The sequence below is a fragment of the Trichechus manatus genome, unplaced genomic scaffold, assembly GCF_000243295.1.
Source record: "Trichechus manatus latirostris isolate Lorelei unplaced genomic scaffold, TriManLat1.0 scaffold00016, whole genome shotgun sequence".
NCBI lineage: Eukaryota > Metazoa > Chordata > Mammalia > Sirenia > Trichechidae > Trichechus > Trichechus manatus.
The window spans coordinates 4,353,705-4,376,718 of NW_004443952.1; the positions used below are offsets into that span (position 1 = coordinate 4,353,705).

A 23,014-nucleotide genomic window follows, 5' to 3' on the forward strand; every position below is an offset into this window, starting at 1 on the left:
AATCTCTTCTCTTGTTATGGGTCTGTTCAGATTTTCAACATCACTTTGTTGTAGTTTGGGTAGGCCGTGTGTTTCTAGAAATTTATCCATTTCTTCTAGGTTTTCAAATTTGTTGGACTATAGTTTTTCATAATATTCTGTTATATATACAACAATATCTAATCCTCTCGACAACCCTTCAGACATTTTAACGAGGAGAAAAATGAGGGCTGGAAAAGTGAAGAGAGTGGCTCAAGGCCACATGGCAGCAGAGTTAACTTTGGGACCCTAGTGGGCTTTCTTACTTGCTGTAGGCAGTACGGCCAAGGAATGCCACCTGGTGCTTGGTTTTCTGAACAGAGTTCTGTAATGAGATAGAACTGATGAAATGGGACATGAGCTGAGCCTGGGACCTTATAGCTGGAGTGTCTTGGCTATCAACATTGAGTGAGGTTTCTCTGGCATAGCAGGCCAGTCTTCCATCAAGCTGAGCCCCTGGCTCCCACCTGGGCTAGATTGCCTGGATCTCCTTGTCCAGATGATCTAAGGAGGAGGGGCTGGGCCGTGTCAGAGTGATTCTCCAGGCCCAGAGAAGTCATATACAAAGTTGAGATACCCATCTCCATCCACTAGACAGGCCAGTGATTGTATGTGTCGGGTGGTGCAGCAGATGGAGCCAGAGTATCAGAGTCACCATAACCTGGGTTCAAATCTCAGCTCTCCCATTTCTAAGCTGTGTGTCCCTGGGAAATTATTTAATTTCTCTGTGTCTTGGTTTCCTCATCTTTAAATAGGAACTAATGATATTTACCTTTCAAGGTTTTTGGGAAAAATAAAAGAAAACATGCATATGTCAGCCCCTTGCCTAGAAAAGACTTGATGCTCAAGTTTTGTGAATTTTATTCCTACATAGATCGGGTGAGTCTAAAAAAATCAAAAAGGGTATAAAAGTGAAAAGGAACTTGAAGCTAGATGGCAGTTTTGAGTGTAGAGTTGTTGAGTATTGGAGTAGATGCTGTGTGCAGTGCCTGTTCAGCAGGGTCAGGTACCAGGCTGATGTTTGCTTGGTATCTGGAAACTAACACATCTCTTGTCCATTTACAAAGTGACTCAGACTCCATCCTTTTATCTGCTGTCTTTCTCTTCTCTTGCCTTTTCTGTCTTCTCTCTTGTCGTTTCTACCCCTTCCTTCCTCTGTTCTCTCTTCATTTTCTCCTGCCTTCTCCCCACCTTCCTTCTCTTTGCCCAGCCCACTTCATTTGCCCCGCCCTCTGTTATCTTGCACCGTTTGTCTCTCTGCTCATGCTATCTCTTCCTTTTCTTTTCTCTTTTCCTCTCCTCTGTCTTGGCTTGGGCACCAGAGCTCCTTTCCTCAGGACCCAGTGGTTCTTTCCCATTAAGCTTGACAATCTCTCATATGTCATTTAGAAAGAGGTGGTTTTCCCACTCCTCCCCGCCCTTTCCTGCACCATCTGTTGCATTCATCCAGGCAACGGGTGAGCATTTTGCCGCTTTGGGGAGGAAGGGCTCAGCGGGTACCAGGAGGTAATGTGGCTTGTTTGGACAGTTTGATATATTGACATTGATAGAGCTGCCGGATGGGGTCGAGAGGGATGGGGGAGGGGTGCCCAGGATGAAATTGGCCATGGAGGCGTGTGCAGGAGTACTTTCCTCTCTACACCTGTCTGGGGTCTTGGCACTGTCGTGAGGCAAGAGCAGCCAAACAGATGGATAGGATTTGCTGCAGCCAGGATCAGAACCCCTTGCAGCTCAGGAGAGCAAACCTTTCCTCTCTGTGTATCCTCCTCTCCCCACAGCTAGTCAAATCTATATCCGCTTAGGAGAAAGTAAAGCAGAAATAACAGAATGCAAGGAGGCTGACCTTTAGGAGTTGCTGAATGTCAGAGCCATGAAAAGAAAGGATGGAATATCAGTCAAGGTCCTAGCTGGACAAAGAAGGCACCCTCAGATGTAATTTTGAAGAGAATTCAATCAAGCAACTAGTTACAGAGGTATAGACATGGTTAAGAAATCAACGTGGGGTTATTGAGGCACTAGGAATAAGAAATATCAGGAAGTCAATACTAGCCCCTAGAACTGAAGGGGCAACAATATGAAATAGTTATACTGGAACCTATGGAAACAAGTGTCGGGGCTTCTGACAGAAACTGTTGTTGTCCAGAGTCGGTCTCTATCAGAAGTATGGTTCAGAGGCAGGAATAGACCAAGGAAGGAAATGCCCTATATTCTGCCAGAGCAACTGTTTGGCCAAACCCAACTAGTAGCCAAAGAGCAAAAGGCTAGATAAGATAGTCCATAGAATCTGTCTCCAGCGCATGGAGTGGGATGGGAAGGAATCTAGGGTTAGAAAATGGATCTGAGGGTACGCATGGAGAACAACCAGTAAAGATCAGGAATGAATATGTGTTGTTCCCTAAGCTCTTTCAGAAGCTCATGTTCTTAACCAATAGGCTATACTGCCTCTCTACCTTTTAAAAAGAATGCATGGATAGATTCTCCATAGAGTCTAGCTCTATCTTATGAGTGTCTGACCTACAAACCTTAGTGTCTACTCAACATCTCCACTTAGATGTCTCAAAGACACCCCACACTTTTCATATCTAAACCCAACTTGTGTTCTTCTCTGAAACATGATCTCTCCCAGTGTTCCTCCTCTCAATCAGAGATACCATCATTCCATAGCTGTGCAAGGAGTCATGCTCCAACTTCCCTCTCCCTTATCCACCAGTTCCAATCAGTCACTACATTCAGAGTGAGTTTTGCCTACAAAATACTCTCAAATTTGCCTGCTTTTCTCTCTCTACCACTGTTCCCCTATGCCAGGCTACCATCATTTCATAATTGGACTTCTGCACTACTGAACTATCTTTCTTGTATGTCCTTGCTGGTCTTCTCACTTCCATCCCTGTCCTTCTCCAATGAAGTCTTCTTTTTTCTGCCACAGTGATTTACCCTAAATGCAAATCTTACCAAGTCACTCTCCTATCTACAACCTTCAACATGTCCCATTCTTATCAAAGCCCAAAAGATCCTCTGGAGTCTGACCTCTTACCACCTCTCCAGCATCACCTCATGCCACTTGCTTTCGGTGTTTCAGCCCCATTAGCTAATTCCATGTTTCTCCTCCTCACAGGGGCTTTACCTAGGCTCTTCCCTCTTCCTGTTTTGCTGTCCCCACCTCACCCCATCCTACACCTCCTACTTTCTCCCCACCTGATTAATTCATACTCCTTTCAGAACTTAGTCACAGTACTCACTGCCTTGGGCAAGTTTCCTTAATTTTCTTAGACAAAATCACGTTCCTGTAATATAACCTCTTATGTCATCATTCAGCACTCCTTCATGGTACATATGACTTGTAAGTTTTACATCTACTTGTCAATTATTTTATTCATATTCATCTCTATATGGCAAGCATCATGAGGGCAGTGGCTGATGGGTTTTTGTTTGTTTGCTTGTTTTTTCACCCTTGTATCCCCTGTGCTCAGCACAGGTGCATGATAGTTTTTTCAAAAATACTTGTTGCATGAATGAATAAATGGAGAGATGAATGAATGAATGTTGACAGACTTGCATGTGTCCCTCCCTTGGGGGATTCCAGACTTTGGCTTACTCTAGGCTCTTGACCACAGTACATCCCACATTTTACAATTTGGGGCAAGTCACTCTCCTCTCTGGGTCTGATGGATCAGAATCGGGCATGACAATGCTTCTCAAAATTGCACTTGAGCACACTTTTGTTGGAGGGTGCTGGGGGGTTGCTGTATCACAGGGTTGGAGTAGGGAGGCCATATTTGACATCTTCTTGATTCACCTTCAAGTAGACCTAACTAGATATCATGGAAAAGAGGTAGCAAGAGAGGCATGTGAGGAAGCTATAATGCGACCAGATGGTTCATATTCATTGCCAGTTCTCTTGTCCTTAGAAAACACAGTTTCCCCCACCTCCCCAAAGATGGGGTTTCTCCCAGAGCCCAATTCACAGACAACCCTCTGGGTATGAGCTGCCACATCTGTTTAAGCTGATAAGCTTTCCTGGAAAAGCAGGAACTCATTAGAAATTGGCATTGGGATGTTCAGGTACCTTCTTTGTCCAGTCTGGTGAAACACCCTTTAAAGAAACAGGAATCTTTTTGCATGTCTCCTCTCTTGGCATTGTACAGCATGTAGCACAAACTAAAGAAGAAATTTCCTAGCCTCTGGAGGCAGAGATAGAGGGAGGGCTGAGTTTGAAGATTTCAAAGTTGGGGCTCTCTTTGGGAAGTTCTCAGAAGCACTGAGGCCATTCAGCAAATTTCCTTTTCTTCTTTCTGGTTTCCTCTCATTGCTTTTTATGTTGCCTCTCTCTTTCCTTCTCAGGCTTTTCTGCTGTTTATCCTTTTATCTTCCATCTTTTTCTCTCTGCCCTCTGACCTCACTGTCTCCGTTTCCTGGAGCATTTCTGCCAGTCTCAATTTTAAAACTTTGAGGAAATGTGGCTACTAGCAAATCATTAGAGGGTATTGTTGGCAATGGAACATTGGTCTAGGGGTAAGAAGGCCTGAGGCCTAGCCCTGACTCTACCATTTACTAGCATAGAGGAAGTCATATCCCTTGTTTAGGGGTCTCAATTTACCCTCTGTAAAGTGGGAGTGTTGTACTGAATGATCCACATAGCCACCGAAAACCAAACCAAACCAGTTGCCGTCGAGTCATTTCCAACTTATTGTAATCCTGTGTGTGTCAGAGTAGACTCCACTCCACAGAGTTTTCAAGGCTGTGATCTTTCAGAAGTAGATCACCAAGCCTTTCTTCCAAGGCACCTCTGAGTGGGTTCGAACCGCCAACCTTTCTGTGAGTAGTTCAGTGCTTACCTATTTGCACCACCCTGAGACAATTTTATTTCCTAAAATGTTGTTTGACTTCTCTGCTTCTCTCTACTTTCATTGCCACTACCTGGTTGAGGCTGCCATCACCGCTGGCTGGCTCGTGCAAAATCCTCTCTGCTGGCCTCCCTCCCTGCCTCCACTTGCATTCTCCCTTCTATAGTTAGTAATTGTTATCAAAGTGACTAAATATGGAAATGTCAGTTTCCAGTTTAAAACCTTTCAATGACAACCTTTTGCCATTTATGTAAAAATCTAGACTCCTAAATGTAACTTACAAGACGTTCTTACCTCTGCAGCCTCATCTTCCACAGCCCCCTTTTTGCACACTCTGCTGCAGCTATGCTAAACTACTTTCAGTTGCTCCAAGCATCGTGCTGTTTCTGGCTCCTGATCTTTGCACATACTTCTCCTTTTATCTAAGACCCTCTCTTCCCAAATCTTTATACCAACCCCAACCTGATCTTCCTTGGTTTGCTAATTCCTACTCATCCTTAACGTCTCCACCTGAATAGTCCCTCCTCCAGGAAGCCTGCCTTGACTGCCAGGATGGATGAGATGACCTGTCCTGGTACTCTCCTATTACTTCCTTTGTACTCTTTCATCAAAGAAATATCACACAGTCTTGGGATTGCCTGGATATATGCCCTACCAAACTACAAATTAGTTGAATCATGGATTGTGTCTAGCTTTTCACTACCATCTGTTACAGGCCTAGTGTAGTGCCTGGACCATAGAAGGTATTGAATAAATAAATGAATAAACCAGCAGATAACGTCTGTGCTGGGACCAGTGGGTTGTGATTTTGTATTGGCATTGGGTCAGGGAGGGAGTTCCAGGGAGTCAGGGTGGCCAGGCCCAGTCCTCCAAGGGCTGGGGGTGGGCCTAGCCCTAACCTCAGCCCTGTTGCCCACCCTGTAGCGGCAGCTGAGGCGACGCAGGAGACAGTGGAGTCCCTGATGCAGAAGTTCAAGGAGAGTTTCCGCGCTAACACACCCATCGAGATCGGTCAGCTGCAGCCAGCTCCACGCAGCGTGTCAGCAGGGAAGCGGAGGCGGAGGAGCAAGTCTCGAGGTAGGCCCCTGGCGCTTCTTGTCAGGAAGTCAGCAGGTTGCCCCAGGTTCCAAAGATGCTGGGGATAGCTGCACCCTCTTCCCTGGCTTCCCTGTGGTCATAGAACTCATGACCCTGTCTCCCCAGTAAGTCATCTCAGCAGAGGCCTTGAAGACGGCAGACGTGTGACCCTAGGTGTTTAGCTAACTTCTCTGAGTCCCAGCTGCCTCATCTGAGACTTGGAATGGATCATACATCTTTTGGGGTGATTGATCAGCAACAGTATAGAAAGTACCTAGCACAGGGCCTGGCACACAGTAGATGCCCTTTAAATTGTAGCTGGTGTCATTCTTGAGGAGCAAGAGAGTCAGAACGAACTTGGGGAAGGCATTCTCAGGCTGGGAGCTAGGAACATGGGTTGGGGCCTGTTCTTTTTTTCTTTTTTTTTTTTGCGCTTTAAGTGAAAGTTTACAGTTCAAGTCAGTTTCTCATACAAAAATTTATACACCCATTGCTATGTGACCCTAGCTGCTCTCCTAGTATGACAGCACACTTCTTTCCATGCCAGATTTCCCGTGTCCATTCATCCAGCTCCTGACCCTCTCTGCCTTCTAATCTCGCCTCTGGACAGAAGCTGCCCATTACTCTCATGTATCTGCTTGAGCTAAGAAGCACTCTCTTCACAAGTATTATTTTATGTCTTATAGTCCTGTCTAATCTTTGTCTGAAGAGTTGGCTTCAGGAATGGTTTCAGTTCTGGGCTAACAGAGAGTCTGGGGGCCATGTCTTCCAGGGTCCGTCCAGTCTCAGTCCGACCATTAAGTCTGGTCTTTTTACTAGAATTTGAGTTCTGCACCCCACTTTTTTCCTACTCCGTCAGGGACTCTCTGTTGTGTTACTTGTCAGGGTGGTCATTGGTGGTAGCTGGGCACCCTATAGTTCTTTTGGTCTCAGGCTGATGAAGTCTCTGGTTTATGTGGCTCTTTTTGTCTCTTGGGTTAATAGTTTCCTTGTGTCTTTGGTGTTCTTCTTTCTCCTTTGCTCCAGGTGGGTTAGGATAAATTGATGCATCTTAGATGGCCACTCACTAGCTTTTAAGACCCCAGATGTGGGGACTATTCTTTAGTGGACTATATAATATAGTGGCATGAGCAGGAACATTGCAAATTTGATAGAACAAGATTCAAATTGCAGTTCTGCTGCTTTCTAATAATGTAACCTTGGGCAGGTCCCTCTACTTCTCCAAGCCACTCCTATCTCACATAGTTGTTATATCATATAGCAAAATACCCAGCTCAGAATCCAATAAAAAGTAGTTCATCCCCTTCTCCTCTGCCTCCTCCTTTTTTCCGTCTTTCTACATCATCATCATCTTCTTCTTCCCCTGCCTTTCTGTGGGACTTTGTGTATGGAAGGAAACCCCTTATCATTGCCTGATTTCTAAACTCCATCTTTTTTTTCCCCCAGTCCATTCTACAGGCTCCAGCTGGTCTCTCTTCTTCCTGCTTCTCACTTCTCCAGTTCCTATTACTTGGTTCTTCTTATGTCATTCCCCTTCTCCCATAGCTTCAGGGTTGTCCAGTACCGTCAGAAGTTGAGGCTTATGGACATGATATTCAAAGCCAGCCCAGAGCTAATCTCTCTGCTGTCTCTTCTGAACCCATGTGCTCCCATTTCCATATTCTTTGCTATGTCATTCCCTCTTCATGGAATCCACTATGTGACCTCTATGAATAATCACTGTCATTTATTGAGAACTTAACTCCATTCCAGGCAGCAGGCTAAATGCTATATGCATCTTATCTCATTTGATCCTCATAGCAATCCCATGAGCAGGTACAATGGTGATTTCCATTTTATAGATGAGGTCACTAAGGCACAGAGAGCTGCAGTAACTTGCCCAAGGGAACACCTTGGTAAATGGTGGATCCAGAGAGAACCAAGCAGCCTGAGTCCTTAACCTTTGGTCTTAATCAGTATGTTCTGTACTAGCAAAGCCCTACCTATCTTTCTAAGCTTAACTTGAATAGCACATTTCCATGAAGATATCGCTGATTGTCACAGTCAAAATCCACTCTGAATTCTCCAAGGTTTTCTTTATACATGTGTTAAGCACTGTCTTAGTTGTCTAGTGCTGCTATAACAGAAATGCCACAAGTGGATGGCTTTAAGAAACAGAAATCCATTCTCTCACAATTTAGGAGGCTAGAAGTCCGAATTCAGGATGCCACCTCCAAGGGAAGGCTTTCTCTCTCTGTTGGCTCTGGGGGAGGGTCCTTGTCATCAATTTTCCCCTGGTCTAGGAGCTTCTCAGTGCAGGAACCTTGGGTCCAAAGGACACACGTGCTCCTGGCTCTTCTTGCTTGGTGGCAATGAGGTCTCTATCTCTCTGCTCACTTCTCTTTCCTTTTATCTCTTGTAAGATAAAAGGTGATACAGGCCACACCCCAGGGAAACTCCCCTTGCATTGGATCAGTCTGTGATCTGAGTAAGGGTGTTTCACCCCACCCTAATCCTCTTTAACATAACCTAATCTTGCCTCATTAACTACAGGCAGAGATTAGGATTTACAACACATAGGAAAACTACATCAGATCATAAAATGGAGGGCACCCACACAATACTGGGAATCGTGGCCTAGCCAAGTTGACACATATTTTGGGGGACGTAATTCATTCCATAACAAGCACTGATTTCATTTTTGGGTAATTATGATTTTCTGTTTCCTGGCTTTCTCCTCTATTATCCAGAGAGTTCTTTGGAGGTAGTAACTGTCTTGTTGTTTGGCTCATCTTTGCATTCCTGCCTGACACATGACAGGTGCTTGCTATTTGTTGAGAGAATGTCTAGGCCTTAATCCTGTGGGGTGAAAAACCAAGATCCTCATGTTAAGCTGAGGCCATAAACAGAGACAGAGGCTATTATTGGTATTCCTTCTTGGAATGCATGTGGTAAAACCTAGATGCCAATGATTATAGAATGATAAAGAGCAGGGGCAAGTCCCAGCCCTGTGAATTTCAAGTTCTGTGACTTTGGAAGAGTCACTGAATCTCTCTGAGCCTTGGTTTCCTCCTCTGTAAAATGAGAATGTCAATCCCTACATCTGAGGGTTGCTTTGAGGATTGATAAAATGATGAGTGTAGAGTCACTCAGCTAGCGTGTATCAGGAAATCAGTAATGCCATCTTATATTTGTTCTGGGTTGGACATTCAGGGTCACTCATAATTTTGCTTGGCCTTGCCTATTTGTTTTTATTCCTCTACCTTTTAGTGAGACTCCCTCCAACTTCCTCCCTACACCTACATACGCACACCAAAACACGCTTGACTCCAAATCTATAGTTTCCCCTCCTCTTCACTACCATTCTGAATTTCATGTTTTGTATCATATCCTAAAAAAAAAATTATGGCACTGAAGTCTTCAAAAATATCCTTTTTATGCACCTTAATTTTCTTAGGCATATCGGCTGTTTCTAATATTTCACCACTATAAACAACGTCACATGAAACATTTGTTTGTTTGTTTGTATAAAACTTGGCCTTCACTCCAGAGTTAGTCTATTTCCTTCTATTAGAGAAAATTACAAAATTAAAATTAATTAAAATCTAAAATAGGCACATGTACAGAGATTAAAGTTTATTGGTGGTTTCCAGGGATGGAAAGGAGGAGGAAAGAGGGAGTTATTGCTAATGGGGCCCTGAGCTCCTTTTAAGAGTGATGGAAAAATTTCGAAATGGATAGTGGTGATGGTTGCACAACAAGATGGACATAATCAATATCACTGAATTGTACATATAAATCCAATGGCTGCTAGTGAAGGTTTTGGAGCCCTGGTGGTGCAGTGGTTAAGAGCTATGGCTGCTAACCAAAAGGTCAGCAGTTTCAATCCACCAGCCACTCCTTGGAAACCCTACGGGGCAGTTGTACTCTGTCCTATAGGGTCGCTGTGAGTCGGAATCCACTCTACAGGAATGTTTTTTTTGGTACATGTAAACAATATTGAAATAAAAAATTTTTTTTAAATATATACTGAGTACAATTAAAAGAAAAAATTCCATTTTGATCGAATGGAAAAAAAAAATGAACTACTGTTTGGGCTGAACTATAGTTAGATACCAAGTTATTTTAATCTATAAATTAGATGGGGCCTTAGACAACTAATGCATGAAGAAATTCATTTATATCTTAAAAATGTATCTTGAATCTGACCTGCCTTTATTCATCATCATTGTTACCACTGTCATCTGGCACCTCCTCCCTGCAACTACCCTCGTTTTGATTCAGTCTCTCCAAATCAGTCACAGTAATATTTTTAGAAACATAAACCAGATAAGCTCATCTTCTGCTTAAAATCCTTCAATTGTTGTTGTTGTTAGGTACCATTGAGTCAATTCCACCTCATAACTACCCTATAGGACAGAGTAGAACTGTCCTATAGGATTTCCTAGGCTTAAATCTTTATGGGAGCAGATTGCCAGATCTTTTCTCCTAGGGAGCAGCTGGTGGGTTTGAACCACCATCCTGTAGGTTAGCAACCAGCTTAACCATTGTACCACCATTAACTTTAGAATTAAGTCCAAACTACCCTCCATGGCTTATAAACTCGTGAGATCTTGTTCCTGCTCTCTTCTCTAACGTCACTTGCTCTGCTCTGGCCAAAATGCCTTCCTTCGTGTTACAGGAACACAGCAAATGGCTCATCTCTTTAGAGCTAGGGAAATTATTGTTCCCTCTGCTCGCCAGTCCCCATCACTCCCTCAACTGTTCTCCTGACCACCCCCTTCTTATCTTTTAGTTCTCAGTTCAGATATCAGCGCCTCAGAGCTGTCTGCCATGACTGCCGAATTTAAAGTTTTGCTCCTTTCCATCCCGGACGTGTTGTTGTTGTTAGGTGCCATTGAGTTGGTTCTAACTCATAGCAACCCTATAGAACAGAGTAGAACTCCATAGGGTTTCCAAGGAGCAGGTGGTGGATTCAAACTGCCAACCTTTCGGTTAGCAGCTGTAGCTCTTAACCACTGTGCCACTAGAACATGCTGTTAGATAACCCGTTTTTACTTCTTACATAGTACTAGTTTAAGCTAAAATCATATTTATTTATTTGTTTACTGTCTTCTTTCTAAAATATAAACTTCATATTCATAAACCTAATACATAGAAAGTACTTAATCTTTTTTTAAATAAATGAGTGTATTAACATTCAAGATCATTGGGAAGTGCTCAGTTGTGTAAGTTTCAAAGTGGTGGTGTAGGCTGATCTGTGGTGAGCCAAAAGCCTCCTGGTACAGACCTCTAGGGGAGCCTGTTCCCCTCATAGATAGAATCGCTGACAGATAGCACATTAAATGTATACAAGTAGATGCTGTTAAAGCAATTTTCAAAATGGCTTAGTAACACTGTGCTTGTGCTTTTTCTTGTGCCATTGAATAATAAGATTTTTTTCAGAAAAAATGTAAGGATAGTATATGTCAAGCCTGCACTTCTCAACTTGTTTACCACAGATTCTCAAATTTTTCTTGGACAAAAGGACTCCATGGTCAAAAAAGTTTGCAAGTGCTACACACTCCATCTTCCACTTAGAGATTCCCCTATGCATCTTAATCTACTGGAGACCCTGAGAAGTCCTGTAGTAAAGAAAGCTGGGATGCTTTGTTTAGCTTAATGTCTGTGAAACCGTCTTGACCACAGACTCTCTTTTTCTCATAGATCATTTATTGACATCTTATGGAAGACAAGTGTCCATAGAAATACCATTTTGGAAATGCTTCTTTTGCCTTCACTGCCCATCAAAAATCCCAAATAAAATCCCAGGCTTGTGCTGTCTCTCCCCTCCCTGTGCCATGAGGTGGTCATGGGCCTTCTGGCCCAGAGTGGGAGCACCTGGTCTTTCTCTGCTTCATTAGGCTCCACACCCAGTCCACGATGCCCAGCGGTTTCCAGCAAATGGAATGGGTAGCAGAGAACCGGTGTTATGGAATTGAGCACATGGTTAAAAGCAGCTCCAATGTGTTTTTGCAGTTACAGCTCCTCCTGAGAGGCGTGATGGATGCTGAAATGCATCATTCTTAGCCAGAGAGAGGAAGGCGAGAGGAGGACTTAATTGCTGCCTTCATGTCTGTGACAGGGTTTTATGAGGCAGTTGCTAAGTAGTCCTCCCCCAATGTCCATGGGCAGTGAACAGGAGGATTGGCATTCAAATAAAGCAGGGAATGATTTGTTTGGATGTGAAGAAGAGCTTCATGAAGTTCAAGCATTATAAGAAGGGTTTTTTTTAAAGTAGAACTTTATATTTGAAATTCAACTCCGCGGTGGTCAGAATTAATGATCTTAAAGCAAATTAATAAACCCTTTTAGCCTCATTTTCCTCATCCATAAAATAGTGCTAATAATACAAACATTACATGTGGGTAATATTTACTTAGCCAAGTGCCTGACACATAGTTGATCCTCAATAAAGAGTGACTAATGTTAATGCAGAACCCTGTGTCGCAATGGTTAAGCATTCGGCTGCTAATGAAAAGGTCAGCAGTTCGAATCCACCAGCTGCTCCTTGGAAACCTTATGGTGTAATGGTGTAGTTCTACTCTGTCGTATAGTAGAAATCGACTCAACAGAAATGGGTTTTTTGGGTAATATTAATGCACTCAACTGCTAACCAATAGGTTTGAGGTTCAAGTCCACCCAGAGGTGCCTTGGAAGAAAGGCCTAGTGATCTACTTCTAAAAAATCAGCCATTAAAAACTTTTGGAGCACAGTTCTACTCTGACAAACATGGGGTGGTCATGAGCTGGAATTGACTCAAGGACAACTGGTTTGGTTTTTGATTTTAGTATTATATCACTGTCTATTTGGCCCCCAGGATCTCACAAATTCATCCCCTCCTTGGCTCTGACCTGGTTGAGGCTTCATTATCCCTCATCCAGATTCCTGCAGCAGCCTCTTCATCCAGCTTGTCACCCACAAATCCATCTTCCAAACCTGATGGCTGGAGGCATCTTTTGAAAACATTTTTCTGCTACTCTGTCACTTGAATTGGGAGCTTCTCAAGCTTTTACATGAGGTCATCCTAAAGGCAGATGAGAGTGAACCCGTTCCTAAAGGGTCTGCAGCTATGCCTGAAAGAAATCGGTCATAAGCCGCAAATTCCAGGCTCCATCTTAAAAAAAAAAAAAAAAAATTCCATACCATTCTATTTCATAATATGTGAATGATTATTTTAGTTTAAACTATGTTACGTTACTTGTCAGTTATTTAACATTTGCTCGGGTCTGCAAGTAATATTGATGCCCCAGGAAAAAGCACCAGGATTATGTTGATTATAAACAAACAAACAAAAAAACGGTGCTGTCAAGTTGATTCTGACTCATAGTGACCCTATTGGGATAATAGGACTGAATGAGATAATGCCTTCAAAGCATCTTACACAGTGCCAGGTGAAAGGTGCGTGCTGAACATGTGTGCTCTATTATTTTATTATTTACTATATTTACAATGATCTTATTATTATATTTATTTTAGTCATTATTATTACCCCTTAGAGATACTTTTACCCAATTTTGGAAGCAAAAACCGATAGGGTGAAGGACACACTGTTTGAGAGGATTAAAGTTTTGCCCGAGTCTGCTGTACAAGGCTCTTTCCTAGCCTTGCCTCCAACCTACCTCCAGCTACTTCCACACACCAGCCACTGTATTCTCAGCCTCCAGCACACTGGCCATTCCCACCTTCCCTCATCATGCCTTGCTTTCTAAGTCTGTGTGCAGATTATGTTCAGCCTGGAAGACCCTGCCCTCCTCGACTCTCACCCCTTCTCCCTGCAGCAAATTGTTACTCATCTTTCAAAATCCAGTGTCAAAGTCTTCTCTGTAAAGCATTCCCTGTCCTCAGCTCTAACCCTGGCTGAATGAGCCACTCCTTTCCGTGAGCACTCACAGCCCCAGTGCTGCTCGCATCGCAGCCATTCCATCATAAGGATATGTGCACATATCTGTCTCCTTCTCAACTGACAGCCCCACGATGGGAAGGACAATGATTTATTTCCCTCTGGAGCCCAATGCCTAACACAGAATGGGCATAGGATGGTAATTGACTGAATGGGATAATTTATCAGTGGATGGGTGGATAGATGGATGGATGGATAGGTGGATGAAAGGTAGGAAGGAAGGAGGTAGGGAGGGAGGGAGGCAGCCAGAGAGGGAGGGAAGAAGGAGGTACATACTTAGTATGTTCTAGGCACTGTGCTTATCATATATATTATATTATTTAAAGCACTCATTAATCCTGTAAGGTAAGCACTATAATTATGCCCATTCTACAAAAAGGAAACTTAGCTTACTAAGGTTAAGTGACTTGTTCAAATTTACCAAGCTAGTAGATCATGGAGCTGTGAATTCAAAGCCCAGTCAATCTGAATTCAATGCACCCATTTCAATTTCCAGATGACTTGAGTTCTACTCTTAGCTACCCTGGGTAATATCTTTCAGCTATAAAATTACACCAGCCTAGCCCAGACACTGGAAGGAAGTTGTAGCTTTTTTTTCTGCATTGTCAAGAATTTCTGTGTCATCAGTACTGTTCTGAGGATGTTCAGGAGCTACAAGATTCTCGTAGGTATCTCCTTCTATGACCTAATAGAGTCAGGACAGGCTCATCCAGGCTCTCTCTGGCCTGAGGGAGCCAGTGCCATGTCCTCCAGAACAGCATCCCCAATGGTTATGGCACTATTAAGTGCTCTGTGCACTTTCTAAGGCACTTACTCAACCTTTTTTAGCATGCCATACATTTATAGGATATGCCACCCTGATCTCTTCCACCAACTCTTTCTAATCTAGTGAAGGAGGCAGGCAACTAAACGTTTATACCACAATGGGATATGTGAAAGTGGTGTGGGCTGTCCTGAGCTAAAGACGTCTTTCCAGAGGAAGTGACACTTCAAGAATGCATTGGTGTTAAACTAGGGAGAGAAGAAGGCATTGCTGGTAAAAGAAAGACACATGGGAATGAAACTGCACAGAGCATTGTGGGAATATCTGGGAAAAAATAAGTACAAGGCAGATGCTAGTGAGGTGGACAGGCCCCACCCAGGCCTGCTGTCAAAAGCAGGCCCTTGACTTTGCTCCTATGCTTCCAGCTGTGTCCTCCATTGGGGAAGAGAGGTACATTCTGGCTCCTTTATCCTCCCTGATAGATAAGCCCCAACATGCTCCTTCATTATGGGACACTGTGCCCAGAAGGCAGGCTTAGGGTCTTTTTTTTTTTTTTTCCTCGCTTTCTATTAGTAACTGGCTAATTGGGGAAACATATTTAGAAACATAACTCTAAATGATTTGCCTTATTGGGTTTTTGCTGTGCTTAAATATTGAACATGCAGCCCCAGGATCAGTTTCTGTTCCTTTCGCAGTCTTTGTCCTCCCCAGTCTTTTAGCCCTCTTAGGAGTCTTCCCTCCCTATCAAGGACGTTTGGTGGGCCTCACAGCTCCAGTTGCCAAAGGAGGTTTTGAAACTGCATCAAAATGAAGTTCATCAAAGTCCAACACCCATTCCTGATGAAAACTCTCAATAAAATAGATATAGAAGCGACATTCCCCAACATAATAAAGGGCATCTATACAAAACCAACAGCCAACATCATTCTTAATGGAGAGAGGCTGAAAACATTCCACTTGAGAACAGGAACAAGACAAGGATGCCCTTTATCACTACTCCTGTTTAACATTGTGCTGAAAGTCCTAGCTAGAGCAGTAAGGCAAGAAAAAGAAATAAAGGGCATCCAAATTGGTAATGAAGAAGTAAAACTGTCCCTAGTTGCAAATGATATGATATTATACACAGAAAACCCAAAAGACTACATGAGAAAACTACTAGAACTAATAGAAATATTCAGCAGAGTAGCAGGATACAAGATAAACATTCAAAAATCAGTTGGATTCCTATACACCAATAAAGAGAGCAACAAAAAGGAAATCAGGAAAACAATACAATTTATAATAGACCCTAAAAAAATAAAATACATTGGAATAAATCTAACCAGGTATGTAAAAGACCATACAAAGAAAACTACAAAACACTACTGCAAGAAACTAAAAGAGATCTACAAAAATGAAAAAACAGACCATGCTCGTGGGTAGGTAGACTCAACATCGTGAAAATGACAATTCTACCCAAAGCAATCTACAAATACAATTTAATCCTGATCCAGATACCAACAACATTCTTTAAAGAGATAGAAAAACTAATCATTAACTTTATATGGAAAGGGAAGAGGCACCAGATAAGTAAAGCACTATTGAAGAAGCAGAATGAAGTAGGAGGACCCTCACTACTTGACCTCAGAACCTACTATACAGCTACAGTAGTCAGAACAACCTGGTACTGGTACAACAACAGATATATTGACCAATGGAACAGAATTGAGAACCCAGATGTAAATCCATCCACCTATGGTCACCTGATCTTCAGCAAGTGCCCAAAGTCCATCAAACGGCAAAAAGACAGTCTTTTTAACAAACGGTGCTGGCAAAACTGGAGTCTATCTGCAAAAAAAAAAAAAAAAAAAAAGAAACAGGACCATACCTCACACCATACACAAAAACTAATTCAAAATGAATCAAAGACCTAAATATAAAACCGAAAACCTTAAAGATCATAGAAAAAAAATTGGATCAACTCTAGAGGCCCTAATACACGACATTAACAGGATACCAACCGTAACTAACAACACACAAACTACGGAAGATAAGCTAGATATAAGCTAGATAACTGGGATCTTCTAAAAATTAAACACTTAATGCTCATCAAAAGACTTCACCAAAAGAGTAAAGAGAGAACCTACAGACTGGGAAAAAATTTTTGGCTCTGACAAATCCAACAAACGTCTAATCTCGAAAATCTACAGGAAAATCCAACACCTCTACCACAAAAAGACAAATAATCCATTTAAAAAATGGACAAAGAAAATGAACAGAGACTTCACCAAAGAAGACATTCAGGTGGCTTACTGACACATGAGGAAATGCTCGTGATCACTAGCCATTAGAGAAATGCAGGTCACCACAATGAGATACCCTCTCACCTGGCATTACTTGCACGAGTCAAAAAACCTGGAAATAACAAACGTTGGAGAGGCTGCAGGGAAACTGGAACTCTTATGCACTGCTGGTGGGAATGCAAAATGGTATTACCATTTTGGAAAACAATGTGGCAATTCCTCAGAAAGCTAGAAATAGAAATACAATATGATCCAGCAATCCCACTCCTAGGAATATATCCTAGAGAAATAAGAGCCATCAGATGAATAGACATATGCACACCCATGTTCATTGCAGCATTGTTCACAATAGCAAAAAGGTGGAAACCACCTAGATGCCCATCAACAGATGAATGGATAAACAATGGTACGTACACACAATGGAGTACTATGCAATGATAAAGAATAACGGTGAATCTTCGAAGCACCTCACAACATGGATGAATCTGGAGGGCATTATGCTGAGTGAAATGAGTCAATCACAAAAGGACAAATATTGTATGAGACCACTATTATAAAAACTCATGAAAAAGTTTACATACAAAAAGAAACAATCTCTGATGGCTATGAGGGAGGGGAAAGGTGGGATGGAAAAACACTAAATAGACAATAGATAAGCGGTAACTTTGGTGAAGGGTAAGACAGTGCACAATACTGAAGAAGCCAGCACAACCTGGCCAAGGCAAGCTCATGAAAGCTCCATAGATACATAGAAACTCCCTGAGGGACTGAACTACTAGGCTGACGGCTGTGGGGACCATGATCTCAGGGAGCACCTAGCTCAATTGGCGTAACATAGTTTATAAAAAAATATTCTACATTCTACTTTGGTGAGGAGCGTCTGGGGTCTTAAAAGCCTGTGAGCTGCCATCTAAGATACTCCACTGGTCTCACCCCTTCGGGAGCAAAGGAGAATGAAGAAAACTAAAGACACAAAGGAAAGATTAGTCCAAAGGACTAATGGACCGCAATTACCATGGCCTCCACCAGACTGAGTCCAGTACAACGAGATGGTGCCTGGCTACCACCACTGACTTCTCTGACAGGGATCACAATAGAGGGTCCTGGACAGAGCTGGAGAAAAATGCACAACAAAATTCTAACTCACAAAAAAAAAAGACCAGACTTACTGGCCTGTCAGATACTGGAGAAACCCTGAGAGTATGCCCCCTGCATACCCTTTTAGCTCAGTAATGAAGTCAATCCAGAGGTTCACCCTTCATCCAAAGATTAGACAGGCCCGTAAAACAAAATGAGACTAAAGGGGCACACCAGCCCAGGGGCAAGGACAAGAAGGCAGGAGGGGACAGGAAAGCTGGTAATAGGGAACCCAAGGTTGAGAAGGGAGAGTGTTGACATGTCATGGGGTTGTTAACCAATGTCATAAAACAATATGTGGACTGTTTAATGAGAAGCTAGTTTATTCTGTAAGCCTTCATCTAAAGTACAATTAAAAAAAAAAATTACAGCCAAAAAAAATGAAGTTTGACTTGATGTCATGAGCCAGTTACAGGAGAGGGAAAGAAGACTGAGCAGGGAGCCCAGCTACCTGGAGTCTAGGCCTAAGCCAATGATGCAGTGACGCCTTTTTCTTCACCTCTGTGCCATGTCCCATGCTTGATTCTCCGCCTCCCCTTCCCCAATTCCACATGCCCAAACCCTGTCCTTCCTTCAAAGCAAAGCCTTAAAGCTGCTTTCTCCATGAGGCATTTTCAGAGTTTCCCCAAATGAAAACCATGCATACTTCCTCCAGGCTTTGATGACCTCTTCCTATCCTCCTTGAGATGCTTGTTATTATTACCTTTTATTGGAGTAATCTGTAGCCACCTCTGGTCTCATCCCCTAATTAAACCTCTCAAGTACAGCAAACACGTGTAGGCCATGCCTTTGTTCCCATGGACTAGCCTAGCTCCTGGCAAATAGCAGATGCTCAATTAATGCTTGATGAATTACTGGATGATTGAGCAACTGACTGCATGATCTTGGGCAAGACTTTCACCTCTCCAGGCTTCAATGTCCCTATGAAAGATAGAGTGTGGCTTTGTGGCAATGAGCTCAGGTTTTGGAGTTAGAGATGCATTCATATCCTAGCTCTGCCACTAACCTACTCAACTTTGGGAAATGACTTATGCACTAAATCTTCTCCCATTACCTTATCTATGGAATCCACAAGATTGGCCACCTCATAGGAAAGTTGGGAAGATTACAGTTAATGTATGTAAATGCTCAGCAGGCTACACTGAACTAATATATCTTTGTTGATGTTAATTTGGAAAGCAAATGTGATGAGCTATATGATTTCCACAGCTCTTTCCAACTCAAATAGTCTTTGATTATAGGTTTTATTGGGAAGCGTTGTTGTCTAGTGAATAGTGCAGAATTTGGAATTAAAAAACTGGTTTGAATCTCAGCTCTGTCTTACATGCAGTGGGTCTTCAGGGTAGGTGCTTAATCGCCTCAGGATTCTATTACCAACAGCTGGGGGCATGATAATACCTGCCACTGCTATTTGTCAGGGCTGTTGTGAAAATCACGTCCTAGAATGTGCTAGAATGCTTGTGGAAATACTCCTTTAAAAGACTATATAGATTAGCTGTATGCTGGAATCAGAGTCTTGGCACCAAGAATTGAGGGTGGCATACATCTTCGATCAAGGAACCTTTTCTCTGGGGCTCTGGCTTTCTGTCTCTTGACCACAGGCCCCTCCCAGGAGATGCTACTTTGCTCATTACCACTATCAGCCCAGGGATCCCCAGGTTGTGTTGAACTGAGGCATGGGAGGGCTGCTTTGCAGTCAGAGCACACAGTTGCCTCCACAGATCTTCCCTAATGTGTCTTTCAGAGAAGTTTGTGTTCCTGAAAGTGTGTGTCTCCTCCAGGCAGTTTTCCTCTTTTCTCTGAAATATGTCAAGGGACTCTCAGTCAATTCTGTCCAGACTGGCCGGGTGGAGAGGCAACCAAAAGCCAGTAGCTTAGGCTGTAGAGGAAGACTGTGGTACCACGTCCTGTTGGAGCCTGGTGGCACAACTCTAGGATATTTATTTTATCAGAAGGATACAATATTATGGCTGTTAGCTTTTGTTTCATGATAAAACACCCTGAAACTTAGTAACTTAAAAACAGCCACCGTTTATTTAGCTATTAATTCAAGTTAAACATTTTGACCGGGCTAAGCTAGGAAGTTCTTCTGGTTTGGGTGGGGCAGGCTCCACTGACCTTGGTCATACGTCTGTGGTCAGTCACTCAGTCAGCTGAGGACTGGCTGACTGTTAAACCTAGGGTGCATCAGTTCTTCTCCACATGGCCTTCCAGCTTCCAGCAGGCTTTCTGAGGCTTGCTCACATGCTGGAGAATTGTAAGAATAGAAGTTACAAGGTCTTTTGAGGCTTAAGCTCAGGAGGCACATAACATCCATTCTGCTGCATTTTATTGATCAAAGCAAGTCATGAGGCCATCCCAGATTCAAGGGATTATTGGTGGAAGACACTGCAAAGTATTAGGATGACTTTGGAAAATACTGATATTTTATTGAACTTGTATTTTATGTGAGAGCTTGGACTGATAAAAACCCTTTGAGCTAAGTATACTGATTGCCGTAGAGTTGATTCTAACTCATAGCGGCCCTAATTATTCCCAATTTGCTGACTGGAAAACTGAGGCTCAGAGATGAGCAAGGACTTCTATAATGCTGTGCAGCTGGTCAAGGGAGGACCTGACTCCTGATTCTAACCTTTTATAGCTGATCCAAAGACTGTGCTCTTTCACCTCTGCCACTCTGATTTTCTTTGATAGGGCTAAAGAGGTTTAGATCCCAAACCATTGTTAAATACAGCCTGGCTTGTTGTGTGTGGATGGACTGTGGATTTTGATCCTAGTTCCATTCTTGCAAAAGCCCGTGGTCTAGTGCAAGGTCAGCAAAATTCTTCTGTAAAGGGTCAGGTAGCAAATATTTTAGGTCTTGTGGGCCAAGAGGCAAACTCAAGGATATGTATGCACTTGTATAAAGGAGAAAAAATGATTTTCTACAAATTTCAATGTTGAAATTCAAAATATAATAATAATAATAATAATAATAGAGTACCATACTTGTAATAGTTGTTGTTGTTTTGTGCCGTCAAGTTGGTTCTGGCTCATAGTGACCCCATGTACTACAGAAGGAAACACTGCCCAGTCCTGCACCATCCTCATAATCATTGTTATGCTTGAGCCCATTGTTGCAGCCACTGTGTCAATCCATCTCATTGAAGGTCTTCCTTTTTTTCGCTGACCCTCTACTTTACCAAGCATGATGTCCTTCTCCAGGGAATTGTAATAGGGTCTACTAATAATAAGAATAGAATTTATCTGGGGGCCCTGAAATGTGAATATCATGTAATTTTCACAGGTCTTCAAGTATTATTCTTTTGGGGTTTGTTTCAGCTATTTAAAAATGTAAAAACCATTCTTAGCTCATGGGCCATACAAAAACAGGGAGTGGGGCCAAATTTGGGACACATGTTCCCTCCTAGTCTGAGGAAAGGAGTCCCTGGGTGGCACAAATGGTTAAGCACTAGACTATTAGCTGAAAGGTTGGCAGTTCAAACCCACCCAGAAGCACCTCAGAAGACAGGCCTGGCGATCTGCTTACGGAAGGTCACAGCCTTGAAAACCCAATGGAGCACAGTTCTACTCTGCACACATGGGGTCACCATGAGTTGGAATCAACTCAATGGCAACAAATAACAACAGTCTAAAGGATCATCCCAGATCTGTTAGAGAATCCTGATCTAACCCGTAATTGCTGTGTGACTGTGGGCAGATCCTTAATATCTCAGAGCCATGGTTGCCCCAGGCTCCCAAGCATACAATGAGGGAAATATGCTCTCTTTGTCAGCCATGGAAATGAAATTCGAGGGGATCTGATCCAATCTGCCTGTAGATGTGGAAAATGATGGAGGGAAAACTCACCCAGGAGTAGAATTCAAGTCCCCTAGCTTGAAAAGTAGTCCTCTTTTCATGCCATTTGAATATGTAAAATTATGTGGAGTGTATTAGCTTAAGGACAGACTGTTGGGGAATTTTGATAAACACATAGTTAGATGCTGGCAAACACATCGTTAGAATCTCTTTTCTAATTCAGTTGTAATCAGATGGGCAAGTCACTTTGAAGATTACCCAGAAAAGGCTTTGCATTTTCCCGTGTTTGAAATGGACATGGTTAAGCATCCTAAGGATTTGGGTAGAGTGCATAAGCCATTAGCAGGGTTTTTAAAACTCGCTCCAAATAGGGGCTCAGGAAGAGGAGAGGGCTCCTGAGCAGATGGGGGCTCTTTTCTAAAGTTTCTAGTCTATATTTATATGCTAGACTCCAGTCTTTGTTGAGGGGAGCCCAAATTCTAGAAAATATTTTGTATGCTGATATATTAAGGAGCCCTGGTGGTGCAATAGTTAAGCACTCAGCTGCTAACCAAATGTTGGTGGTTCAAACCCATCCAGTGGCTGTGTTGCAGAAGGACCTGACGCAACCTAGGAAACCCTATGGGGCAGTTCTACTCAGTCAAATGGGGTCACTATGAGTGGAAAATCTACTTAACAGGGTACCTACCAACAACAACAATGCTGATATAACAAAAGCTCCCATCCTTTTATGGAAAGAAAGAAGGCAAAGGGTATAGTAAACTTTCAGCAGTATGCCAGACAAAGATGACAGGGGCCTTGTTCCTGTTCCCCAGGTGTCAGGGATGAGGAGAGAATGCAAAGCCCAAGATGTAAGTTTATGAGCTGATGTCATAGAAGCTCCAGGGTGGGGTGGGATGAGAAGTAAAAGTAGAGGAAGCACAAACAAGGGAAAACATAAAAGATAAGTGGTAGAAATAAGTCTAGAAGCACCAGCAATCACAATGAATATAATTTGCTTGTTTAAATTCAGAGATGCTCAGATTATATTAAAAAAATAAACAGTTATATGCTGTTTACAGCAGCTCTTCTTGAAATATAAAGACATAAAATGTTTGACAGTGAAGAAAAGGAAAAAGTATGTACTAGACAAATGCTAATCAAAGAAAAGCTTGTGGAAAAAATAAATATAAAC

General features: G+C 42.6%; 1 protein-coding gene across 2 annotated transcripts in view; it reads left to right on the forward strand.

Annotated features, from left to right (window-relative positions):
• ASTN2 (astrotactin 2) overlaps positions 1–23,014 on the forward strand; it is a 1,034,049-nt gene that overhangs the window by 306,615 nt on the left and 704,420 nt on the right. The window contains exon 4 of one of the 2 annotated variants that reach the window (XM_004372122.1): positions 5,787–5,939. The exons of the other annotated variant lie outside the window; for it this stretch is intronic. Coding sequence (XP_004372179.1) covers positions 5,787–5,939 — 153 coding nt within the window. The remainder of the gene's footprint in view (positions 1–5,786; positions 5,940–23,014) is intronic. 2 annotated transcript variants of the gene reach the window in all.